The following is a 17,311-nucleotide window of genomic DNA, read 5'->3' on the forward strand; positions in this document are numbered from 1 at the left end:
AAGGGAAGGGAAGGGAAGGGAAGGGAAGGGAAGGGAAGGGAAGGGAAAGGGAAAGGGAAGGGGAAGGGGAAGGGGAAGGGGAGGGAAAGGGGAAGGGAAAGGGAAAGGGGAAGGGAAGGGAATGGAGGGGAAGGGGAAGGGAGGGGAAGGGGAATGGAAAAAGGAAGGGGAAGGGAAGGGAAAGGGGAAGGAAAGGGAATGGGAAGGGAAGGGTATGGGAAAAGGAAGGGGAAGGAAAGGGGAAGGAAAGGGAAGGGAAGGGAAAGGAAGAAAAAAGAAAAGAAAAAAGCATGTAGGGTTTGTGCATTATGTGGGTGTCAGGAGATAACCATTAATGAGGAATCTGGATCAAGGCTATACAAGTGCTCTATGTATAATTCTTATAATTCTTCCGTAAGCTTGAAATTAATTCAAAATAAACAATGATAACTTGTTTACAGATGGACGCTAGGCTCTAGAAAAGCACAGGTTCTATTCTAACAGAAGTTATTAGAGGGAACTTAGGAGAATGGGCAGATAGGGAGTCACCAGTAGCTTCCCTGATGGAGGTCGCAGAATGGAGTGCAGAAAGTGCCTACGCAGTCACCTGCAAGCATCAGCTGAAGGGAATCACTACGTCCGGAGAGCAGAAGACAGACTAACCTCCTCTTTGCACGTAAATAACCAGAGAAAGCCATTTAGAGCACATAAGGACAGCTTTACCCAACCTGCTCCTGCCTCCCTCCAACCTGCTAGTGACCACCCCACCTCCTCCATCCTCCCCCCAAAATCTGCTAGTGACCACCCACCTCCTGCCTCCTCCCCCACGGAGTTCTTTAAACTCTATTTTCTACTTCCAGTCCTTGCTGTTTATTCTGGAGCAGCAGCAGCACGGCCTGTGCAGTTTCTGCTACTTCCCTAGAGCTGCAGAAACATCCCAGTGAGGCCAAACAGCAGAAGCGGCCAGCACTTCATTTTTCATAGGAAAATGGAGAGCCCCCAAGGAAGGGAGGTCTGGTTCTTTGCCAAAAGTATCCTGAACAAAATATATTTTATATAAATCAAGGCCATGTGAAGAGTGGAAGCCAGAATTACAATGATTCAGAAAAAGGACCCTTTAGACCAGGTAGGTTTTGGGAAAGGATGTGGCTATCTCTGACATGTGCTTTAAACCCTGGACCTTGGCTGGACATGGTGGCTCACGCCTGTAATCCCAGCACAATGGGAAGTGGAGGTGGGCAGACTGCTTGAGCCCAGGAGTTCAAGACCAGCTTGGGTAACATGGTGAAACTGCATTTCTACAAAAAATACAAAAATTAGCCGGGTGTGGTAATGTGTGCCTGTAGTCCCAGCTACTTGAGAGGCTGAGGTGGAAGGACTGCTGAAACCTTGGGAGGTTGAGGCTACAATGAGTCCTAATCATGCCTTTCTGTACTCCATCCTGGGTGACACAGTGAGACCCTGTCTCAAAAATAAACAAATAAACCCTGGACCCAGTAACTTTTAAGCCTTTTTTTTTTTTTTGAGACAGAGTCTCTCTCTGTCACCCAGTCTGGAGTGCACTGGTGCGACCTCGGCTCACTGCAACCTCTGCCTCCCTAGTTCAAGTAATTCTCCTGCCTCAGCCTCCCGAGTTGCTGGGACTGTGGGTTTGCCCCACCACACCCGGCTAATTTTTTGTGTTTTTAGTAGAGATGGAGTTTCATTGTGTCAGCCAAGATGGTCTCGACTTCTTGACCTCATAATCTGTCTGCCTCGGCCTGTAATCCCAAAGTGCTGGGATTACGGGCATAAGCCAATGTGCCCGGCCTTTTAAGCCTTTTAAAACTAAAAACTTGGGTTAAGAGAAATGGGGCTTTGGTTGAAAACAGTCATCTGGGGGTGTTGCTTGAAGCCCTGTGACTCCAATAGGCAAATAATCAATCCTTGTTCCTGCTCCTCAGGGGTGTCTCAGTAACTTCCTGGAGGGAAACTTTGTGAGTGCAGAGGGCAGGGTGCTCTCAGGGACAGAGCAGTGGCAGTAGTCACCTCTGTCCCTCCGTGTGCCTGCTGGATACGGGCCCACTGGGTGGAGAGCGAGGCGCCACTGGGCCTTTGCAAGGCAACTGATGGCAAGGCAACTTTTTCTGGGGGGTGCTGGTGAGGAGACTTGCATCTGACGATGGAGAAGCTACTGGGCAAGTTCATTTTCTGAGATTTTAATATGAAGCACTTTGTAACTGGGCATGAAAAGCACAGAAGCAGTATATACAATCAAGCAGGTGAATCATATTGTTCCATGTGGTGTTTCTACCTGAAACATTCTCTTAATCTTATGGTTTACCTGAAAGATGTCTGAAAATAGGAATCTGCTAACCCATGATAGAAGCATTGTAAAGGTTGGGGGGAATGCAATCAGGACCCAAATACATTCCCAGAGAAATTCCCTCAGGACGTTTGCACAGCTCTGCGATGCTCCTGGGGTGAGCCACCTTCTGGTCCCTCCGAAGTGCATTCTTTAGACTACAAGGCTTCCTCTGGGAGCCCACGCCAGTCTGTCTCCAGCCATCTTGGCCTGCTCCAGAATTCTGACCTTTCCAAAACCTGCCTTCCAACATGGAAGGGCCTTCAAGAGTGACTCTGGTTGTGGACAAAGACTCAGGGACGAGGAGGAGTCTTCCTCCTTGGCGAAGGCCCCTCACACAAACAATGGACACTGGAACACAAAGACACTCTTCGGCTGTTAGTCTGGAGTCTTTGGGATTTTTTTAAAAAGAGGGTGGGAGGGAAGAAACCTGGCTGCGGCAAGATGCTTCATGAAAATCTTTGCAGGCTACAAGCTTGTAAAAAGCATATACTATATTTTGCTAGTTATTTATTTATTTATTTATTTTGAGGCAAGGCCTCTGTCCCCCAGGCTAGAGTGCAGTGGCACAGTAATGGCTCATTGCAGCCTCCTTCTCCTGGGCTCCAGAGCTTTTCCCACCTCAGCCTCTCAAGTAGCTGGACTACAGGTATGCACCACTACACCTGGCTAATTTAAAAAGTTATTTGTAGAGATGCGGTTTCACTATGTTCCCCAGGCTGGTCTCCAAATCCTGGGCTCAAGAGCTTCTCCTACCTTGGCCTCCCAAAGTGCTGGGATTACAGGTGTGGCCCACCGCACCCAGTCACGTGAAAAGCAATATGGTATAGATAATATATAATACTATATAGCTGATCCATAGAATAAAATCAGAATCCACGAGTTCATACTAATAAACAAATGGGGAAGAGAAAAATTCTTCCATATAGTAGAACTCCAATTAGTAAGTGTAGAAGAAATAATGAAAATAGACAATCAACATTTGGCAAATGTTAAAGAAACAATATTTCAGGTCAGAATGAATCATCAAGGGATGCGAATGAGTGTGCAAAAGTTTGATGAGAGCAGGATATTCAGATAGTATCATCCCATAACATACTTATTAATTACCAGGAGAAAAACTGTAACTTCACAGTGAAGAAAGTTAGCAGGTACCACTTAAAGCAATAATAAAGCAACAACGGGACAAACCAATGTGATGTGCCTGCTGACACAATGCACTGAGGATACAATGACACTTTCATGGTATTCTTGACCAAAATGGATTTAATCAAGAAAAAAAGAAAACTGAGGACACTGTACAAAATGCCTGGCCAGTATGCACTGAGGTCATGAAAGACAAAGAAAAGGTGAAGAATGGCCAGGCAGTGTGGCTCATGCCTGTAATCCCAACACTTTGGGAGGCTGAGGTGGGTGGATCATTTGAGACTATCCTGGCCAACACAGGGACACCTCAACTCTACTAAAAATAGAAATATTAACCAGGCGTGGCAGTGTGCACCTTAGTCCCAGCTACCTGGGAGACAGGTGGGAGGACTGCTTGAGTCCAGAAGATGGAGGATGCAATAAGTCGTGATCTCACCACTCACCACCGCACTCCAGCCTTGGGGACACAGTGAGACCCTGTCTCAAAAAAAAAGAAGAGAAAAGAAGAAAAAGGAAAGGGAAGGGAAAAAAAAAAAAAAAGAAGAAGAAAAAAGGAAAGAAAAAAAAGAAAAGATGAGGAACTACTCAAGATTAAAAGAGATAAGACCAAAGAGATCTGACAACTAAATGCATGATTACGGGGTCCTGGACCAGAAAAAGAGACCTCAATGGGACAGTGTTACCTTCTTGATTTGGGTACCTGTGGTTGTTATGTAAGATGTTAACATTCTCTGCGGAGGGCATGTGAGAATTTTTTGTCCTATTTTGGTAACTTCTTCTAAGGCTAAATTACACTTGAAAACATAAACATGAGGGATTAGACTTTAATACCCAGTGCCTGACACTGTAAAGCTTTGTAGGCTGACGTATGTCAGGGCTCCACATCCATGTGGGAAGCAGGTGTTGGGACCCATAGGGACCTTATCAGGGGCAAACTCAGGCCCTGAGGTTTATAGACACAATTCATGATAACCTTCAAAAGATGTAAAAATATCCCAGATGGGTTTCTGGGGAGGGTCACAGGCATGCCACGTCCCTCCTTCAGCCTCTGAAAGGAGCTGTGCGCTTCTAAGACCCAGTCATGACCTGGGCGCGAGAAATGCAGGCAGAAAACAGTGCATGCCCCTAACTTACTTATCCTGGGATTCGATGTACACATAGAGATGAGGCTCGAAGCACTTGGAAACGATGCCATGAAATGGATTGTCTGGTGCTTTGGGCTTCTTTGGCTGTAAAAACAAAGAAAAATAAACCCAATACTTGAGTGGTCTTTGCAAATGTTCAAGAATTTTTTTAAAAAACATCATTTCAAAGTTCAAAATACAAGGGTACTCGACGTAATTGAAGTGGGAAAACGTCGGCTTCACGATTCACCCCAGCAGGTGAACAAAACACCAGCTCTGTTAGCATCACTGGCTTGCTGTGGACTGTGGAAGACTTAGTGTTACTCTGATAACATACGCATTTTGAATCTGGAGCTGGTCATCATCTATCTGACTGGTGTTTTCCAGAATTTACATCCTGGCTAATAACAGCACCTTGTACTTGTACACTGCTTTAGAACTCATAAAGTGCTTTCACGCAATCCAATTTTTGACAGCCTCCACTTACTGATTGTTACTATAGGCCAACCACTTTGATACCAACGAATACATCACCTGTTCCTCACAATAACCCTTCATGTAGGTATCCCTACTACTTATACCACAAGAAATGAGGACTCAGAGGCTCTCTAACCTGCCCCAAGACATATGTAGAAGTCTGCTTTTCTTACTCTACAACTCTTTCTATTGTATCATGATTTTCCTGCAATAGTTCCCAGAAGGTTTTGAATTTCATCAGTAAGAAAATGTAACAAAAAGAAGGGTGGAGAGCCAATAGAGGGTTGTTACCTTTATTTTGCTACTTTCTATTCTTACCACAAGTTCCTAAAAAAATATATAGGTTTGTTTTTTTGAGACAGAGTCTCCCTCTGTCGCTCAGGCTAAAGTCCAGTGGCGCCATCTCAGCTCACTGCAACCTGTGCCTCTGGACTTAAGTGATTCTTGTGTCTGAGCCTCCTAAGTAGCTGGGATTACAGGTACGTGCCACTACGGCCAGCTAACTTTGGTCTTTTAAGTAGAGATGGGTTTTGCCATGTTGGCCTGGCTGGTCTCGAACTCCTGGCCTCAAGTGATCCACCTGCCTTGGCCTCCCAAAGTGCTGGGATTACAGGCATGAGGCATCGTGCCCAGCCAGAAAAAAGTATTTTATGTCCCAAATCTTATAAGAATAAAATAGCAACATATAGGCAGTACTTTCTGGAAAAGGACAGAAAGAGAGGGGAGAGAGAAAGAGATAGAGATACACACACAGAGGGAGGGAAGCAGGCAGGCACACTATACTGTCTACTTTTTTTTTTTTTTTTTTTTTTTTTTGCTTTAGGCCACTGTAACACTAGACCAGCACTGGTTCCCAGATTGTTACTTGGAAGCCACTGATAAAGAAGTCATATGACAGCCAAATATTTTAAAACTCTATTTGCTACTTAATTCCTTTCCAAATTAAAAAGTAAGCAAAGATTTTCCTACATGTTACTTTCTATTCCTAAAAAATGTCAATTCTGTCTATTGCCAAATGGCCACGAAATGACCCTGAGGCAAACACACCTTGCTGGGGCTGGTACTAGAATATAGTGTGTATGGAAACTGTACCCACAACATACTGGTTAAATTGAACTACTCAGATCTTATTTTTTTAACCCCACTTTACTGAGGTATGACTGACACTTTAAAAGGCCAACATATTTAATGTATATACAGCCAGTGCTCGACTTACGACCACGAATGGTTCCGACAGACCGGTCGTAACACGATTTGGTCGTAAGTTGAGTAGGCTATATGCACGCGGAGATGGTAGTGTTGCTGGAAGCTGGTCCACACTATCGTACGCCCAGCTGGGCAACGTTTGCGCTGCCAGACGCGGAGCAGTCGTGGCTAGGGATTGTGGTCGTAAAGTCGAATGGTCATAAGTTGTATAGGTCGTAAGTCGATCAATACCTGTATCCTAACGAGTTTGAGAATAAGTAAACACCCATGAACCCCTCACCACCACCAAGGCCATGTGTATCTACCACCTCCCCAAGCTCCCTCCCACCCCTTTACTTGTTGTTATTATTACTTGTGGTAAAAATACTTAACATAAGATCTACCCTCTTGAACTGCTTATATATTTTAATACATACTGGAAGAGCTAAGCCCCAATGACAGGCAAAAATGGTAATTACCTATTTCTGTTTTTTTAAAATAACACACTGCAATAGCTAAAAACAACTGTAAAAACTGATCTGTAAAAAAATGACCAAAAATTTAATGTCAACTTTAGACACACTCACTCAACCTAGTACTCAGCCCCTCCTCCCTTTCCACCTTCCAAGAGTTCAACGTCTTTAATTTTTTGCAAGGTTTCTAGAAACTCTGGTCCTTCCTAAGAATAAATACCATCTCCACTGTTTACTCTTATCATCTGGAAGCCACTGCCACAGTCAGGCCTCAGAGTAAGACCCCCACAGGGCCTCGGGCCACATAAGACTGGCTGACTGGGCTTGAATCTGCTGGATCTAGAATTCCACGCTAGTGCAGATGTCCTGGGAGTTTTTCTGCACTTCCATTAGTTTGAGATGAAGGCTCTATGATGGAGGATGAGGACTGTGAGGAGTGGTCCTCACCCATTTGTCCTTTTTTTTCCAAGTCAGTATCTATTTTTTATTACTGATTCCAAATGATGATTTAAGTGAATAGAAAAATGTAATTTGATTTGTCTGACTCTGTAAGACCAGATATTATGGTTTTAGATTCGGAAAACATGGCTACTACTACCAGGTATCTTTTTATTAATTAAATAATAATTATAGGTATTATAGTTATTTTTTAATTTTTTTTTTCTTTTGAAGAAAATTCACATTCTGCAGGATAACTTCTGGTAATTACACATGGAAATTTACATAATACAGAATGTTGTCATTTAAAAAAATCAACATGTATATTTTCTGCTTTTGTTTTTTCTTTTTTTTTTTATTTTGAACAGGTATATTTTGTATTTTTACAGACTTACTAATTTATGTGTACTTTCCCAACTACGGACAATATTTTATCACTTTGAAATGGCTACATTATGAAAAATGACTTAAAATGTCTATAGATTATCTAATCTATAAGTCCATCTAATCTATATGTCTATCTAATAATCTATATGTCTATCTAATCTATAGACTTAAAATGCCTATAGATAAGTATATAGACTTAAAAAGTCTATAGATTAGATAATATTACTGTACTGATGTAAAATTTTCTGATTTTGATCTATGGTAAATGAGTGAACTTACAAATTGTTCTAAAGGTGGAGGGAGTAGGGAGGAAATGATAGTTACATAGGAAAATGTTAACAGTTGCTGAATCCAGAAGAAAGATATTTACAAGCTCGTTGTAACTTTTCTCTTCATTTGACATTATTAACTGTCCCCGGAGGAAGCTGGGAGATGGGAAGGGGTCTGGATCCACTTCCTGGTTTGATGATGCACTATAGTACGTTAACTTCCCCCCTGGAGAAAGCTGGGAGATGGAAGGGTTGGATCCACTTCCTGGTTTGGTGATGCACTATAGTACGTTAACTGTCCCCTGGAAGAAGCTGGGAGATGGAAGGGTTGGATCCACTTCCTGGTTTGGTGATGCACTATAGTACGTTAACTGTCCCCTGGAGGAAGCTGGGAGATGGAAGGGTTGGATCCACTTCCTGGTTTGATGATATACTATAGAATGTTAACTGTCCCCCTGGAGGAAGCTGGGAGATGGAAGGGGTTGGATCCACTTCCTGGTTTGATGATGCACTATAGTATGTTAACTGTCCCCTGGAGGAAGCTAGGAGATGGGAAGGTGTCTGGATCCATTTCCTGGTTTGGTGATGCACTATAGTACGTTAACTGTCTCCCTGGAGGAAGCTGGGAGACGGGAAGGGGTCTGGATTGATTGATTTCCTGGTTTTGATGATGCACTATCGTATTTTAGCTGTTCCTCTGGAGAAAGCTGGGAGACTGGTACACGGTACATCACTGTACTAGGTTTATAATTTATAAGCCCATAATTATTCCAAACATAAAGTTTTTAAAAAAGTGGTTCAGAAGATGTGGGCCCTGCATGTGAAGAAGTTTTAGAAATATCTTAATCTATTTATTTTCCTTATACTTTCCTTTTACATATGCACAGAAGTGATGTATGATTTGAAAGAAACTATTTGGAATGAGTCTCATGAGCTCATTTGGTAAGTATAAAATACAGATTCTAAGTGAAAATAAGAAAACAGCTATATAATTCCACGGCACTCATCTTGATTCGTCTGCCACAGGTCCTGCCGTAATAAGGCCCCACAGGACACTCAGGCTGCATGACCAGGCAGTGCCAGGGTTGCACCCCTACCTGCAGATGACGTGGCCCTGCCCTGCCCTGCCCACTAACAGCACTCTTCTGCAGTGAGGAGGGACCCCTAGCCCTACAACCACAGCACCCAGATCCTCTTGCAGCATTTTTAGTGCGAGCTGAAGCAAGAGAGGAATAACGGGAAGGACTGCCTCAAGTTTCCTTTCTTCTTACTTTTTTCCTGCAGGGCTGTCTCCTGCCTACGGCTGCATTGTGAATGTGCTCAGTTTACATAGGAGGTGCTGGAATTTTGGCTGGCATCTCCCTTTGCACCAGGCAACTCCCCAGAGGGTTGATTCTCAGCTTCAACATGACGCTAAGTCGTTTAGCAGTAGGTTGAGGCTGCGTTTCTGAGTATGTGAATTCTGTCCAAAATCTGCAGATGCTTAAGCTATTTCCTCCCAGAGTTTGATGGAATAATAAAAGGTTACTGTTGTCACAGTGAGGAGGTCTGCAGCTGCTCCCATTTCCTTTTATTGCTACCCAATGTAAACAGATTAAATCTAACTGTGCGGATCACCAGAAGGGTACATTTTAAAACCAGAAATTTGTTATTTCTTCTCCTTTCTTTTATACTTTCGGTACCCCTCAGTCCCCTTTCAGATGTCATTTTTTAATCACTGGCAATATCCTGGCAACTGATTACTCAGGGCCTTTTGTAAACTAAATAGCTTTTTTCAAGTTCACTCTCTCTTCTCAGCAGCCAGGCGTAAACTGCAGTGGTGAGCAGGGAGTGACCCTTACCTTGAGGGCCAAATGCTACTGACTGCAGCAATGTAATGGGTCAGGTCACCCACGAACTGGTAGGGACCTTCCCTCTAACTACCTCTGGCTGATTTCGCCACTAACACCTGGTGGATCCCTCCCCCAACCCACAGGGCTCTTGCTCTTGTTGTCCACCCCACTATGAGAAGAGGGAGACCCTGGGCGCCTACCTCAGCCATAAGTAAGGCCAGGCCAATGAGGCAGCAGGAGGTCAGGGATGGCATGGGTGGAAGCATTAGTCACTGGTGTGTAAGTTTTATTACTAATGAGTAATAGCCCATGAAATGGTGGGTGGATCAGCTAGATCAGGGGTTTAGTTTAGTTTTTTTTTTTTTTTGAGATGGAATCTCACTCTGTCTCCCAGGCTGGAGTGCAGTGGTGCAATCTCGGCTCACTGCAACCTTCGCCTCCCGGGTTTAAGTGATTCTCCCGCCTCAGCCTCCTGAGTAGCTGGGATTACAGGCATGCGCCACCACACCCACTTAATTTTGTATTTTTAGTAGAGATGGGGTTTCACCACATTGGCCAGGCTGGTTGCGAACTTCTGATCTCAAGTGATTTGCCCACCTCGGCCTCCTAAAGTACGGGGGTTATGGGCGTGAGCCACCAGGCCAGGTCAGTTTTTTTTTTTTTTTTTTAATGACATAAAACCCCTGGTTGAAAAGAAATTTTATCTGAAAGCCCACAATACAAAATGACTCAAAATAAAACTGCTCCGATCTCAGGGACCTAGGTCCCTGCTCTCCTCCTAGCTTCACAGCGACACCTGATGGGCACCGAGGAATACAGTTTGAAAACCATGAGCTCTTACTAAAGACCAACTAGGGAAGTCTAAAGAGAGAAAATAACCAGCCTGAAGTCACATGGTCGGTCAGTTAACAGCCGACCAGAGTCCGGCATTTTCCCAGCACATGGCTCTGCTTTACCCCACATATCTGTCAGGTGTCAGGCTTCTGTGTTCTCAGAATGAGCAGGTCTTGGTCCTTACACCAGTAACATCAAGCTTCCATATGAGGAAAAAGTTACAAGAAAAAGGAAAATCATACTTCACCTGGCAAAACTGATTTTGTAAGGAATGGGGCCTCTCTATCTTAATCCAATTTAATAACATCCAGAGATAACTAGCAAAAGGAATAACTATTCCTGGCAACACTACAAGTATCTGAGCGTTTAACTGCACCATTTTGGACACGACCATGGCAGCTGCTGGCACTGGTGAGACATCAGGGCTCTGCAAATGGCTCTCCTGCAAGAACAATGCTCACAGGTGCAGCTGGCCCAGTGTCAGAGGAGGGCATGGCAGAAGAATGAGCTCTACACCCACAGCCTTCTTCCCACCCTAGTCTCTGCTCCCAGAAATGTGAGAACTGCATTTAATTAGTTAGAGGAAATGTCTGTTTTCTCCCATGCCAGTCAATACTATGATGGCTTCAAATAAACTGCACCTACTTCTACATACACATCTCTTGGATAACGCCTCCTTAAGATGTCCCATCAGTTTTGTTCATTTACTTCTATTCCTGAGATTTATTTCTATATCCTCCACTCCTGAATGAGACGTGAGTCATAAACAAAATAGCACTGGGAAAGGAATTCGAGTTTCTGACACTGAAGCCTGGCTTCCAGTTTAAGCTCCTCCACTTCCTAACTATGCAACCCTGGGTCAATCACTTAACCTCTCCGAGCTAAAGTTTCATCACCTATAAAGTAAGAGGCAAGAATTGTGAAGATGAAATAAGGCGTGTAAAAGAATTTAAAACTGCAAAGCACTATAAAAGCATGAGGTATTCCTTTCATTGCAATCATTCAATCGATGGACCAGACACTGTATTGCATCATTTCAGAGCTGCTCCTGGAGTTCTGCTCTCCTGGCTCCTGCCCTCACCGTGCTGGGAATGAAAGCGGGCAAGCTGCTAAGTGTATAGGTACAGGTTTCCCAATGCTGGTCCTCCCAGCCAGCCTCACTTTTGTTGGTGTCTGGAGCAAAACAATACCATAAAATAATCCTCCAGCAGCCAAGTGTAGAAAATTAAAAAGAGGGATCACTAATCCAGAAAGGAAAAGCTCTGATTTATTGCTCTAACCTCCCTTGTCATAAAATGGCAGTGAAACAAAAACAGCATTCTGTAGGATGAAGGGAGAGGAAATTTAGACTTGGACAGAAACATCCAAAGGAAATGAAAGTGCTAGTGTGCTCTGAAAATTAGTTCTCCAAATATGCCACTGGTCACCTTGTATTTCCAACTCTAAAGTGATCGGCTTACACTGCATGGAAGCCTCTCCCAGCCGATGGTGCCACTAGCTTCCTGAGAATCGCTCAGACTCTCACATCATCACCATACCAGACGAGAGTAAAACGCAAAACCAAGCTCACAAGCTCAGGAGACGCTGAATGAGACAGAGTGGAACTCTTCTGGCCCCACTGCAGTGGCTCATAAAGCTTGTGTGTGTCCTGGTGGCGGGCTCTTCAGGCACAGAGCTATGGGGCAGGAAAGTCTGCCCTTTCACGGAGTTTTCTAAACGCACTTTCAGATAAGGGTCTTCTATAACGACCACCAGAGCTGTCATCTCTGAATGTGGCCAGGAGCCAAAGGATCATATCAGGAGCAAGCGGACCCATTTTCAGAAGCACACATCAGATAGGTTACCCATGGTGACGCAAACCAGACTTACTTGATCTAAATCTCCTTTCTCCATTGCCAGTTCCTCCATCTCTGGTGTTGGCTCATCTTCCAGGAAGGGATTGGTAGAAGTGGGTGGAGACTCAAGCTTTTTCTGTTAGGTAGATATAAGAAAGAGAAGTATTTTCTGAGCATATTCAACAGCCTTCGCCATTGATCCACTTTTTCCAGGTGTCTCCAAGAGCTAAGTCATGAACTCTGATCCAGTAAAGAACTGAGGCAACACCGACCACATGCTTACCCCCAGGCCTTCACACTGCCCTTCCGTCTTCCTGAAACCTCCCTCACCACCCTGCCCCAACTCTAATCTTACGCATCCTTCAGTCTTCAAATTAGAAGCCCCTTCTGCTGGGGAGCCTTTCCCATCTGTCACATTTGGGTTAGATGTCCCTGACGTGTTCCCAAACTGTGCTACATGTCCCCTGCCCAGACATTTATTAAAATACTGCAATTACCCATTTGTCTTTTTTTTTTCTGCCTCCATGATGGCAGAGATTATGTCTTTCTTGTTCCCCATCCTATCCTGGTGCCTAGCATGTAGCAGGTCCTCAATAAATAGAAATGAATCAAAGTGCCAGATGGATGTGAATGCAAGAACAAACTACAAAGCTAATCTCATGCGTTCTAGATTAACAGACGACTCTTCCCAAGTAAGCTCCATTACAACAACCACAACTCCTTGAGAAAATCTACTTTTCAGCTTCCAAATATGACTATTTGAAAACACGGCCCTGAGTGGAACCAGGGCTCATGGGACAGCTGGAGGAGACGTGGCCGTGGCAGTGGCCTTGGTGTAGCTCTGACTGTGCTGCACTGGCCATATCATAGCTATTTGAAAACATGGCCCTGAGAGGAACCAGGGCTCACGGGACAGCTGGAGGAGACGTGCCCGTGGCCTTGGTGTAGCTCCGACTGTGCTGCACTGGCCATATCACCAGCTTCTCTGAGCCACAGTGACTTCATCTGCCGAATGAGGGTGTAGTCACAGGACTATCTGAAGGCTCAAATGTGAAACCCAAGAAGCAGCACATGATATACATAAGGGTCACTGATGATGCTAACTTCAGTACAACTACAGAATCAAGGCAGCTCTCTGGAATTTCTTTACCATTTTCACCTAGGGATATTGTTATGCCTGGGAGCTGAAGGCTTTGGTAGAAAAGAGGCCAACTGCACAAATAGAAAAGAGGAATTCTTGGTGCTGAGGATGAGGGAATGGGGTAAGGCATGGCTCTCCAGAGACAAGAAGTTAGGTGGAGAGGGAGTTTCGAAGTGTGCTTGATATTTTAGCCAATACCGGTGGGTCAACCTGAATTAATCTCTAAGCCAAAAGGGACAGCAGATGGACTATAGTGTGAATGACTTTGCCAAGTGCCAGGACATCACCTAAAGATATTACAAACAAAAAAACAAAAACAAAACTTACACAAAGGCCGGGTATGGTGGCTCATGCCTGTAGTCCCAGCACTTTGGGAGGCCAAGGCAGGCAGGTCACTTGAGGTCAGGAGTTTGAGACTAGCCTGGCCAATATGGTGAAACCACATCTTTATTAAAAATACCAAAACTAGCAGCATGGTGGTGGGTGCCTGCAATCCTTGCTACTCAGGAGGCTGAGACAGGAGAATCACTTGAACCTGGGAGGTGGAGGCTGCAGAGAGTGGAGATGGTACCACTGCACTCCAGCCTGGGTGACAGAGCGAGACTCCATCTCAAAAAATAAATTTAAAAATTAAGCAAATAAATAAAAAAACCTTAGACAAAAACACTACACCTGCATCTGGTTTTTGTTTTAAGACAATTCCGCTTATAGTCATTTAAACTACTTGCTTGTGGGCCAAAACACCTGGATGCAATTTATGTGGATGGACACAGCCTCAGTGCATGACGGAGCCGCGTGATGACTGCATTAGCTCGAGGCAATCATTAGTAAGACGATGACTGCTGTGGTATCCTGGTGAGAAACAATATGGTCTAACACCCAAGCAAGTATTTCAAATTTGCACGTTCCAAACTCTGGCTTCTTTACCTGATATGACAGAAAAAACATCCTTATAAACTTACAGCTTTTTTCAGAAAGCAGTATTTCTAAGCTTGAGTTGTCTTCCTAAGGGCTGCTATTTTAGAGAGAAGAACAGTAAGAAAAGGAATCTACCAAGCTCAATCTTCAACAACCATAAAAAAAATAAATTAATTAACAGCATTAGATTCCTGACTCCACTGGCTTAACAGTGGGCTCTGGGGTTATGCTGTTGAGCTGAGTCACTATGACTCTGTCTTCTGGTCCTTGGTAGATGTGAAAAGCAAGTCAGCTAACCAAAGTTAAAAGCTTTGTTCAAAATCATTCAGTGGCAGACAAAGAATTTGGATTTTTGAGCTAAATGTTCCTCATCTATTGCTGAGTCTACTGGGTTGATAACAGCACCTCACAATTACGTAAGGTGGGCCTCATTTTAAAACATAACGTGTTACTGGAAATCATGGCAGAAAGCAGATGTCAGTGAAGCGGGCTGAGGATGTTCCTGGGCTCTACTCCCTCTGGTGCAAGGCATCAAGAAAACGGACCAAGAGGAAGAAGTGGAGCATACTGGGCACCATTGGAGGTCGTGTGAGTGCGGGGCTCGCTCAGCGTCACGGGGCCAGCAGCCTCCCAAGCTCTCCTCCCTATTTCAACAGTCTGTCTCCATTGGCATTTTTTTTTTGTTTGTTTCGTTTTTTAGACAGAGTCCCACTCTGTCACCCAACCTGAACTGCAGCAGTGTGAGCACAGCTCACTGCAGCTTTGACCTCACAGGCTCAAGGGATCCTGCCAACCTCAGCCTCCCCAAGTAGCTGGCACTACAGGCTCATCACCACACCCAACTAATTTTTGTATTTTTTGTAGAAATGGGTTTTGCCATGTTGCCGGGATTGGTCTCAAACTCCTGACCTGACGCAATCCATCTGTCTCAGCCTCTCAAAACACTGGGATTACAGGCAAGAGCCATCAGGCCAACCTCTATTAACATTCTGACGAAATGAGGGGAGTCGTGGACCCCCAAGGAGCTCCTGGTTCACTCATTTATGGCACATACATTCCACGTGTGGACCAAGTTAGTACAGGAAAAGTGACTGATTCCTCCACTCATCGATTCAACAAACAGCTGTGCTGGGCCCTAGGAGCAGAGCAGTGAGCAAGACAGGCAGCCTCAGCCTCATGGAGATCAGAGTCTGCTGGGGAGACAGCCTTCAATCCAAGTCACACAAACAGGTGAGACGAGCCAGGGAGGAAAAGTAGTTGTTAAAGAAGCACGCAAAAGAGGGCCATGAAGACTTCCCTAAAGAAAGAACATGAGCAAGAGCTGAAGGATGCCTCTGAGTTCAACATGTGAGGGGAGGCGGAGAGTGAGGTAGACAGATCTCTCTAGGTGCAGGGAATAGCACGTGTCTGTGCTCACTGAACAATGATGTTCTGAGCATTTACTCTGTAACATCTGAGGGAGGGAGGAGGAGGGTGGAGGGTGGACAGATCTCCCTAGGTGCACGGAACAGCACGTGTTTGTGCTCACTGAGCAATGATGTTCTGAGCATCTACTCTGTAACATCTGAGGGAGGGAGGAGGAGGGTGGAGGGTGGACAGATCTCTCTAGGTGCAGGGAACAGCACGTGTCTGCTCACTCAGTGATGATGTTCTGAGCATCTACTCTGTTCCAGGCACCCTCGGGTACACCAGGGACGCAGGTGAGTAAGGCAGATTAGAGAGGAGGCACTGCAGTGGTGACAGGAAAACTCATGGAGTAGGATGAGCTGGGGATGAGGGTGGGAAAGTGCTTCTACTTATGGGGTAGTCAGCAAAGGCCTCTGAGGAGGTGATGGCTGAGCTGAAGAAGGAGCTGCTCAGGCAAAACCCAAGGAACAGTGTTCTCAATGGGAGGACCCGGCGGGACACTGGAAAGATCGTGGTGAGTCTGAGGGACAGAAGGGAAGGTGGGGGCATAAGGTAATGGGGTGGCAGAAGCCCAACCACATCACCTTTTGTGGGCCATGGTAAGGGTCCATTTTCTTCTCATTCCAACTCGATAGTCATTGGTGGTTGTAAACAGGGAAGTGATGTGATCTAATTTGGATTTTAAGAATATTCCACTGCTGTGGGAGAATGGATTACAATGACAGAAGACAACCAATTTAAGAGGCTGCTACAGTGTTCCAGGAAAGGGCTGATGGGGATCCAGACTAAGCTGGTGGTGTAGGATAGAAAAAAGTGTCTATCTGATTTGGGGCATAGTTAGGAGGCAGAGCCAACAAGAGTGTTTGATGAGAGAGTGAGAACGAGGGCAAAGGAATGAAAGGAGTGAAGGAACACTCACTCTATGGCCCAAGCAATTGTGTGGCTGAAGTTGCCCCGAACTGAGATGGAGCACCCTCATGGAGTGGCAAGGGCACAGGCTCCGGACGCGACAGACCTTGGTTCGAGTCCACCCTGAACTGAGATGAGGTACCCTCGTGGAGTGGCACAGTCTCCGAATCTGGCAGATCTGGGTCCAGGTTCTACCACAGGGGTGCCTCAGTTCTCCTGTCTACAATGTGAAGGGACAGGAATGCCCTCCTGGTCTGGCTGGCGTGAGGATGAGATGACGGCATGGATGTCAGGCGTGAGGCACGCAGTCATGCGCCACATCATGTTTCCAACCATGATAGGCCACATGTACGACGGCGATTCCACTAGATTATACTGGGGCCATACGATGGAGCAGGCCGGAGTCCTCCACCCCTAGGCCACAAGTCCATGGCCTGTTAGCAACCAGGCTGCACAGCATGAGGTCAGCAGCAGGTGAGCGAGCCTGACTACCTGAGCTCTGCATTACAGTCTCACAGGAGGGCAAACCCTGTTGTGAACTGTTCACGTGAGGGATCTAGGTGGCGCAGTCCTATGAGAATCCAGTGCCTGATGATCTGAGGTAGAACAGTCT

The 17,311-nt window shown here is 45.3% G+C and overlaps 1 protein-coding gene across 5 annotated transcripts in view; it reads right to left on the reverse strand.

Annotated features, from left to right (window-relative positions):
* VPS53 (VPS53 subunit of GARP complex) overlaps positions 1-17,311 on the reverse strand; it is a 166,638-nt gene that overhangs the window by 60,283 nt on the left and 89,044 nt on the right. For 4 of the 5 annotated variants that reach the window (XM_032263449.1, XM_032263447.1, XM_032263450.1 and 1 more), the window contains 2 exons: positions 12,358-12,459; positions 4,604-4,698 (listed from right to left, as the gene is read on the reverse strand). In XM_032263449.1, the coding sequence (XP_032119340.1) occupies positions 4,604-4,698; positions 12,358-12,459 (197 nt within the window). The remainder of the gene's footprint in view (positions 1-4,603; positions 4,699-12,357; positions 12,460-17,311) is intronic. The other variant, XM_032263448.1, reaches the window with a different exon arrangement.

The sequence above is a fragment of the Sapajus apella genome, unplaced genomic scaffold, assembly GCF_009761245.1.
Source record: "Sapajus apella isolate SASKATOON/1434 unplaced genomic scaffold, GSC_monkey_1.0 scaffold136, whole genome shotgun sequence".
NCBI lineage: Eukaryota > Metazoa > Chordata > Mammalia > Primates > Cebidae > Sapajus > Sapajus apella.